At 34.3% G+C, this 10,235-nt stretch overlaps 1 protein-coding gene across 1 annotated transcript; it reads left to right on the plus strand.

The window, feature by feature from the left end:
* Positions 1-9,139: 9,139 nt before the first annotated feature.
* LOC129947322 (uncharacterized) lies at positions 9,140-10,235 on the plus strand. Its single transcript, XM_056057842.1, has 2 exons — positions 9,140-9,297; positions 9,394-10,235. Exons 1-2 carry the CDS (start codon positions 9,292-9,294, stop codon positions 10,051-10,053), a joined length of 666 nt encoding a protein of 221 aa, XP_055913817.1. The 5' UTR covers positions 9,140-9,291; the 3' UTR covers positions 10,054-10,235.

Genomic DNA, 10,235 nt, shown 5'->3' on the forward strand with positions numbered 1-10,235 from the left:
AGCAGACGATACCTACTTAGCTATCGTGCAAACGCTATCGTTTTGACGATATCACTTTGACGATTATCGTCTTACGTGAAGTGAGACTATCGTCGAAACGATATCGTCTAGCGATTATCGTTTTACGGAATGACCCCCCTGGACTATAAGTGTATTTCAAAACTTATAGAGTTCATATAAGAACATTTTATTAATTTTTGAACACTCTTTGCATAAATGTAAGGTTTTGACAAACATTGTTCATATGTACATTTGTTTTCTTTAAAGATGACGTATACGAATTTAAAAATAAAATGTACGACCGAGTCTGTTTAAAAATATTTCTTTTATTTTAAGATTTAAAAATGCCTACATACATTTTTTAAATTTTGTATTTGTAAATCGTTAGAGTGTTTTTTTTACATTTAATTTCAAAAATAAAAAAAAATTAAATCAATCAGTTAATTTTTTAGAAAATTCGAATTTTCGATTTTTGACCAAAAATTTTCTATGGGAACTGCTATTATTTTCAGTCTAAGGCAAAAACTAAAAACCTTATTTCCAAATTTGAAGTCAATCGACTAAATGGTTTGGGTGTAGGGAAAGGGGCAGACAGACAGACGAAATAGGTGGACCCACTTTTTTCGACTTCTTTACCATCGTTTACGAATGCAATACTTTTCTTAACGAAAACGTTTGAATGTATAAATAACTTCTCAAAAAATAACACATAATAACACAAATTGTTTTGAAAAATAAGGCCAACTTATTTTACCAAAGGAGTAAATAGTAAAAATTAAATAAGCCCAGAAAAAAGCATGAGAACTAAATTTACAAAAATCCAATAGAATTTTTTTGAGGAGATATTTCACGGAGCCACTCTTATGGAGGTTCATGGTTTAGGTCTTAACAAAAACTTAGCAAAAGTATGGAAATACGTTAATTAAAAAAAATGTCCTTAATTGATTACTGTTTTTCATAAAATAAAAATGTCATTGTTTAATGAAATTCGAAACGAAAATGAGAGTCAATTTTTCAGACTCTAAATAATATGGAACACCCATAACCCGACTAACAGTAATATATCTAAACAAAGCAGCTTCCATTCTTCTATTACACACTCCATCAATACCTCGGGGATGTACATACGTTTAAGCTTTTCTCTAGTTGAGACTGATACAGGATATTTGTAAATTATTCAGAATCAGATTAACAATTTGCGGTTAGAAAGAGCAATTCTTTGTTTGATCTTAGGTTGTTTTCTGAGTTCATAGCGGACAAAATCCTTAACTATCTCAAAGCTATGTCTGTAGATTGTGTCATTTTGACCGAGATGTCGGTGTTGTAGGTAATGATTTATGTGAAGTAGGTAGTATGTACATTGTTTTGCCCTCATTAACCGTTAAACCCATTTTTGCCGTTTCTGCCTCAATACTTGCAAAAGACCCATTGACAACACGGTGAATTCCGTCAATGTCATCAGCATATGTCAGTAATTGGACAGACTTTTGAAAGACACTTCTTCTAGTGTTGACGTGGGTTCTCTGCATCTTGTTCTATCAAGGACGATGTTCATGACAGCGCATCACCTTGTCCAAAGCATTTTTTGTCATCGAAAGGTTCGGTCAAGTTGTTTTCAACATTTATGGAATAGCTCGAATTCTTGAGGGTCATCCTACAAACAGGGATGCCAATCTAGACGTGGCTCTACAGAACTCGTCCCTGTAGATGCTGTCATATGCGGCCTTTAAATCGATAAAGATATTGTCGGTATCGATTTGATGTTCTTGGGGTTTTCCAGAATCTGCCGTAATGGAAATATTTGATGGAATTGACTGTGAACTTTTCTGGTCTAAGATAACACTGTTAAAAATCCTATTAGGTTGTTAACGAAGGGCCCTAGATATTCGTATATTACCGTAGAGAAGATTTTGTAAGAGATTTTAAGGAGAATTATTCCGTTATACTTCTTGGAGTTGAGAGGGTCTCCTTTTTTCGGTTTTAGTTTTAAAAATTCGTAAATATTTTTAATGAGTTTTAATTACGTTTCATAAATAATGAAACTTAATATGTTGACAGCGAGTTTTTTTCGAATTCTTCATCGTGAAATAACATAATGTCATAAGAAATAAGTCTTGTTTTAGTTTTAGGCCGAAAGGCATAAGTTATAAGTTATTTAGTAAATTAATCATTGAATATAAAAATATGTAATCATAGTTGAATAATATTTTTTTGATCATTGTTTGCATTTCAATGTTTTGTACTAAAAGTTATGTAGGTACACATATAAACATATTAATGTAGTTATTTTTTTATTTATTAAAATTAACTAAATAAGACTCCGGAACATCTCAATTTCAATGTAATTATCTTTGGATCTGTGGGATACTATTTAATGGTATAATCACGAAGTTCGCAGTTTGCAAAAAAATAGTATGTTAGATAATTTGACAAAACAGTAACATAATTTGAAGACACTGCGTAAGTAACCCCACTTTGTATAGACTACTAAAAATAATATTTATTTTAGCATGCGACCGGATGAGTTAGTATATAACGAAGCTGGATTGATGTTTTGGTCAAAATTCAATGACCTCTGTCCCAATTATCTTTTTCTTTCTTTTTAATTTACACTATTGCAAACTGTCAGGAGCTTGGGAAGTTTTCATTGGTAAATGAAATACTGCAGATCTCTCGAAGCTTGAGTATGATCAAATGTAAAGGACTTCGTACACTATAATTCTACGTATCCTATTATAAAAACAGAAATAAAGTTATAGGTTCAATTTTTTCAGTTGATTAAACATTTTAAAAGTGACTTCAACGTTTATGCAAAATTTTCTAGAAATGGTTAAATTTTAATTTATGGCAATAACATTCCTCGAAATCAAAATGGTGGTTAAGTAAAGAATTTGGCCTTGGGTTTCCCTTTTTATATTTATGAATGAATATGATGTCCATATTTGTGTTTGATAAATTCACATGATTTTAAATCTAAATCATCTATAATTGAATATTGATTTGAAATTTGTATATATTGAATGTTGTGCTACTTAATAATTGGACATTAATTAGTTGTGGCAAGTAAAATCTTTGTTTTGCAAGATTTTCACTTTGAATAAACTAATGCAAAGATAACAAAACATCAATTTTAAATTGGATTAAATCACCTTATTTTTGAATTTAAATTGATATTTTTATAATTTGCATTAAAGTTCGTATAATAAAATTGTAATAAGTCTATTAAATATGGTTATAAGCGGATATGTTTTAATTTTATTTTGAATGTTAAATATGACAAATTTTAAAATTTGCACAAATAATTAACGATTAATTAGTGCAAAATTAACAAGATAACAGGCTTTCTTTTAAGAGATTAAAAATTCATACATTTGGTGGCGCTACAGCTGGGAAGAACCAGTGCCTGTGACTTACAACTTTCAACCATTCCTGTGATGTATGAGGAATGTCAGGTTATAGTAACAGTTTTTGTGACTAATTCCTCAATGAAAACAGTACCCGTGAAAGAATCACAGTCAAGAATGTGTATTCCTTAGCTTAATTGATCAAAGTGGGAAACAAATATAGACATTTTCCACATTGTAACCAAAATTGTTACAACTATTAGATCACCGTTAGGCCCGAAACCACATCGCCCAAATTAAAAATATCATAACACCCAAAACAATTGTATTAACATTTTGTTGTTTTACTATTTGGGCAATGTTATCGAATCTTTGGAAGTTCAAAGTTTTGTAGGTTTTATGAAATTCCAAATTCGATCTTATTGCATAATTAAATAACGCCAAGATAGATGTCATATTACCCAAAAACGGCTCTATACCTCAAAAACTTTTTCAAAAGAAAATGCTACAAAGCTCAAAATCAATGTCATATTACCTAAATTAATTTTAAAGTTTCATAATGCCCAAATTACTAATTGACATATAGACCAAAGAATGTCATGTAATTGAACATTTGGGCATTCTGACAAACTACGACATATTCGGATTTAAATTTTATCGCCCAAACGCAAATATTAAACGTAAATGTTTTCAGATCGTCCGTCAAGAAAGGTGCCATGAAATAAGGCCACGTGAAATAAGACCAACTTCTAAAATTTGACTTGCACTTTACAGAAGTGAAATAAGGCCAATTTTTTTTAAACATAAGGCCAACATATGCGAGGTTGAACGTTTGAAAATCTTCTTTGCATAGTTACAAACTACATCGTAAAAAAGTGAAATAAAACCACTTGGCTTTATTTCATTTTGCTTGAGTGTAATAAGACTTACTTTTGGGAATTGACTTTATTACAGTTTACAAAAGTGAAATAAGGCCAATTCTTGAAATTTGGCCGTAATTCAAAGCCAAACTGCAACCAAATTTTCAACAAAATGAAAAATTGTTTTCAATGAAAAATTACCTTTTGGGAGTTTTGAAATTTCAATTTGAAAGATGAGCTTTGTGACGTTATCTTAGTGATATTTTTTATGAAGTTTCTCTTTTTGGGCTTTATGTCATTTTATGATTTGGGTTATATGTCGTTCTGTGATAAGACATACAAAAACGATAGAAATCAAAATCAAATCAAATCATAATCGTCGTAGTGCTCAAAATAAATGTCCCAACATTTTTTTTTTTTTGGTAAAATAACGACTAACAATTTGGGAGTTCTTTTACTTAAAATTTATTTGGGCGTTATGAAAGTCGTTCTGGGTTTTTGACGATTATTTTAACTTTTTGGGCTTTGTGGTTAATTTTGGGCTTTATGACATTTAAGGATTCGGGAGTTATGTATTGGATCATTAGCTGAAAATTATAAACCGAATCAATGGCTGCGTTCCTACATACCCCAGAAATTCTTGGATACAGAGAAGTTATCCGGATACCCAATCTGTCTAAGATTGGACGCAGACAATTTTCCATTTACAAGAATAATGTGCACTAAATTGTTAATAATCTTAACTATTATATTACGTGCGTTTTTGTTCGCATTTCATATATAGTAAAGTGAAAAATTCGATCGATGAAAAAACGATCCGCAGTGGCCAGATTTTTGTATTTAAAAATTGGTACAACTGAAAGAAGATCTGTCAAAATAATAATAAAAAACTTCAAAAACGGGGTTTTTTCGTAGACTACTACATTAACATGTGGTGTTGAACCGAGCTTGAAGCTCGCCTCAATTCTTTATATAACTGAATCGAGTTGAGATTTATCTAATCTAAACTGAGATAAACCTTTTTTGGAAACATAGCAAAACATAAATTTTTTTTCTATTGTTTTTTCTTGCAAAATAAGTCCAGTTAGTCCATTTTCACTAACAAAACTAAATAATATCAACAGTAGTAGATTCGTTTCTTCCGCAATGGAAAGCACACATTCCCAATGCAGAACTACTCAACGAACACAGCCCTCGAGATACAAATGCAATATCAATCGTACCAACATTTGAGAACGAAATCACATAATCCATTCGAGGGTAGTATAAATGTCAAAAACCTATCCATGGTGAGATTCTACTCTAACTTTTATCGGTGTTATTCTCGCCATGGATATTGTTTTTGTTATTCGTGTAAAATCCTACTTTACTATGGATAGATTTCCCAACAAAACACGGGTATTAATATGTACTTATACAAATATCTTATAGCTATCATTAAAAACAAACATTGGATTTTATTGACCGGTCGTTTATATCATTAAAAATTTCAGTCATTGAAAAAAAATTCCTGATTGAAATCCACTGAAAAACTTTTACTGACAGAAATCTGTCATTGGAATTTAGTGAAATTGGAACACAAATCAGTGTCAATCAAAGTATCAGCTGTTCAGGAAAATGAATTTCGTCCGGAAAATAGAAAAACAAATGCGCAATCGCACTTTTTTTCCTCGAAAAAAAATTCTTTGGGTGATTTCCGATCGATCGGTACATAAATTGTATTTTTAATTGAAGGGAAACATAGTCAAATATCGATTCAAGAAGTTACCCGGGTCGATTTCAATGATAGCTATAACTGGCCCCTTAGGTTAGGTTATAGGTTAGGTTATAGTGGCTGTCCAAGATGAAAACGGACACACTTAGGCCACTTTAATGGCCCATTATGATACTACATGAATCTTGAGGCTTCCTCCTAAGCTCAATGGAACCAGCTTGAGTCCCTTACGAAACGTGAGAAGCTGATTATACCGATATGATTTAGATCGTTTAGATCGTTAAAGAAGAATTCTCCTAGGTAATTCTTGCGTTTTCGAGCTAGAGCAGGGCATGTGCAAAAAAGATGAAGAACCGTTTCTTCCCCGCCCATACAGCTTCTGCAAAAGTCATTTAAGAATACGCCTAGTCTCGTGGCGTGCTTTCCTATTAGACAGTGTCCTGCTTAGAGATAGCAAGCACCTTAAACGTTTTATATCCAGTGTTGGCCACATGTTTTTTGTGGCTTGACACGTGGAGATGTTGTTCCACCTGGTGCCTGCCCTCCTCGCAGCGTCTTGCATTAGCAACAGGTTACAAGTAGCGATTGGTATGCCAGCACTTGCCAAACGTGGTAGGATGTGCTGTACTGTACCGTTTCTGGCGAGTTCATCTGCCTTACAGTTACCTGGAATGTCTCTATGGCCCGGCAGACAGCAAAGGTGAATATTAAATTGTTGCGCCATCTCCATTAGAGATGATCGACAATTATGGACTGTTATAGAGTTTGTAGAGACACAGTCCAGAGATTTGATAGCGGCCTGGCTGTCAGAGAAAATACGGATATCAGATGTTGATATCACGTTTTCTTTGAGCCAAGACCAGACTTCCTTAATCGCCAAAAGTTCCGCCTGGAACACGCTACAATGATTGGGAAGGCGGAATGAGAGACTTAATTTCAGTCGTTCAGAGTACACACCTCCACCAACCCCTTTTTTGGTTTTTGAGCCATCTGTGTAAAAATTAATGTCCAAGAATGTCTTATCCTCCCAAAAAGATCTGGTAGGTATAGAAATCTGGAAGTTTCTGTCGAATTGTAGTTGGGGGTCTGTGTGCTTTGGAATTGATTCTAAGTACCTTAGAATTACGGAGTGGCCAATGTTGTTGTTAGTCCACTGCGACGAAGCATTGAGGCGAATAGCAGAGCTTGCAGCTATTTGTTTGCTAAATATGTCAAGAGGTGTAAGGTAGAGCAAGGTGTCCAGTGCTGCAAACAAGGTCGTGCAACGCGATCCGCTTATACATAGGCAGGCTGAACGTTGGACTTTATTTAACTTATCCCTGTTTATACCTTTCTCTAAAGCAGTCCACCATACTGCCACACCGTACGTTAAAATCGGTCTGATTACCGGTGTGTATAGCCAATGCGTGATTCTGGGCTGTAAACCCCATTTATTACCAATAGCTTTTTTGCAAGAAAAGAGAGCTACAGTAGCTTTTTTGACTCTTTCCTGTACGTTGCGTTTCCAATTTAGTTTTTTGTCTAAGACAAGACCTAGGTATTTATCCTCGTCTGAGAATTTTAATTGGATTCCTTTAATATAAGGAGGGTTGACAAATGGAATTTTGTATCTCCTCGAAAATAAGACCAGATCGGTTTTGTGTGGGTTAACACCCATTCCACACCGATCAGCCCAAAGTATTAGTCTGTCTAAGGCATTTTGTAAGAGTTCTTTTAGGATATTAAGATGCTTTCCTGAAACCCTCCGCATCCAGACTAGTAAGGATCTCATTCACCACTAGGTTCCAGAGGAGAGGGGATAGAACACCATCTTGCGGTGTCCCTCTACTAACGAATCGTCTACTAGAAGAGTTGCCCAGTTTTGAGTTAATTATTCTGTTAGTAAGCATTAAGTGAATTAACTCCCGAAGCGAACTCTCTACATTTAGAGATGTCAGTGCAGATGTGATTGCAGATGTGTCCACGTTGTTAAAGGCACCTTCGATGTCAAGGAAAGCAACCATAGTGAACTCTTTATGATGGAGGGAATATTCGATGGTGCGTACTAAAGTGTGTAACGCTGTTTCCACCGATTTACCTTTACAGTAGGCATGTTGAGACGAAGACAGAAGTCTTGTATCGATACGTGCCCTTAAATGGATATCAATCAATCTTTCCAAGGTCTTAAGAAGGAATGATGATAGACTTATAGGTCGTAGATCTTTAGGATTGACTTGGGAGCATTTACCTGCTTTAGGTATAAAAACAACTTTAACTTCTCTCCATGCCGAGGGAACATGGACCAGGTAAAGACAGCTGGTAAAAATTGCCTCAAGGATTGGTGCAATTATATCAGAAGCCTTTTGTAATTCGACTGGTATTATATACCATCTGGTCCTGCAGCTTTAAATGGCCCCTTAGTTGTGCTAAAATTAAAATTAATTAAATTGCATAGGCCGGATGTGTATGGGCATTTATGTGTTTTTTTAAAAACTAAAAACTTTTAAAATCGCTGTAATATTGATGACTCATACAAATTTGAAAAAACCCTTGCCAATTGATGTCATTTGTCACTATAACGGGAATAGAATGACCTTCAAAATAACACAACTGCATGTGTCGATAGATATAACCGGTTTCCGGTTTGAGTAGATCGAATAATAGTGTTTACAAACGTCCCCATTCAAAACTGTCTTCACTGTTCACCCCTACTTTTTGACCTATAATTTTGAATTTTGATGAATTAATTTCACACCAAATTAGCATATCTACTGAATTTATTTACACACGTTTTATTAATAGGCCTTTTTCGTCGTTGATATTTTTGAACCGATTAATGAAAACGTTTGTTGAATCATTTGTTTAGTTTAAATTGTTTTATTAGGTATACTTTAACCCCTGGGCAAAAAAGTCTGAATAATCTTCTAACCTCCTAACTTGTATAAGCCTGGCAAATCTTAGTTCACCTACTAATACTTTATAGCCATTTGATACCATTATGTCACACTCAGCTGTTTTAAGTGATTATATGGCTGGCTAATAATAATCGCATGTTTCATTTCGTTCTTTGTTGTTGTTTCTTTGGTGTCATTAGCATTTCTTTAACCTATCATAGATATTAAAAATATAATTTTATCATATTTTGTTTCTTTTATTTTTTGTTGGTGTGTTGTTTGTTAATTTCTTCGTGTGTTTATGTTTATGCATAAATATCATCATGATTTACATTTTGAGTCCCATTGATTTAATTTTGCCGGGCTTGGAATTTATACATCCATACTTTCACTTTTTGATGAAAATTTAAGTATAAAAACTAAATGATCACCAAAATCTGCATCATTAAGCTTTAGTCAATTCCACCTTTTCGATCACATTAAGCACTCAATCAAAAAACATGAATGTAAGCTTATTCCTTGCACTTATTGTTGTTGTTTGTTTTTCCTTAAATTAAAATTTTTTAAAAACAATTAATTGAATTTACAATTCCTTTTTGCAGACTTATAGTCTTTGCCTGTGCATCCTTGCCACAATCCTCATCACACCATCCAGTGCGACTCTGTCGGATTTATTCGGAGGGGCAGAACCATCTTCACCACCACAACAAGTTAGGCAAATACAACAATTTGGTCAATTAGCTCAGTCACTGCAACAGCTAGCTCCAAATCCTGCACAACTCCTGAACACAATTGGACAATATGGCCCACAGTTGTTGGAATTAGCCAACCAGGCACAAAAATTCTTTTCCGAAGACGAAAATGAATCAAACCAACAACAAGGACAAGGCCAAGGACCACGATATGGCCCACAAATGCGACAATTGCCACAAAAGCAAATCCAAATCCAGCAACAGCAACAACAAAGGAACCAACAACCTCAATACAATTTGAATAAGTTTGGCCCACAAGAAGGCGATAACATCTACTACGGACCAGAATCAGATTCGCCACAAGAAGTTGTCCATGTTCACCGCCACATCATTGAACACCGTGGCCCATCTGGATCTGGTGCTGGATACGGAGGTCCATCAGGCAACCAAGGTGGCCAAAATGTTCGCATCTACAAGATCATCCACGAACAAGGTGGTAATAGTTTAGGAAGCGGATATGGAAGCGGCTATGGAGGTGGTTACGGACACGGATACGATTACCGACACTGAAGTGCTATTGGTGTAACACACTCGTCATAGGAGTGCGTATTTGTGGTAAAACCTATAACTTAACATAGACGTATAGATAAGACCTAGTAGAGGTGAATAAGTTATTCAGTTTTATGAATTTATTTTATTTTTTTGATAAATAAAGGTGGATACTTTAATAAATATAAACTTACCAAATAAAA

This window comes from Eupeodes corollae, chromosome 2 (genome assembly GCF_945859685.1).
Source record: "Eupeodes corollae chromosome 2, idEupCoro1.1, whole genome shotgun sequence".
Lineage (NCBI taxonomy): Eukaryota > Metazoa > Arthropoda > Insecta > Diptera > Syrphidae > Eupeodes > Eupeodes corollae.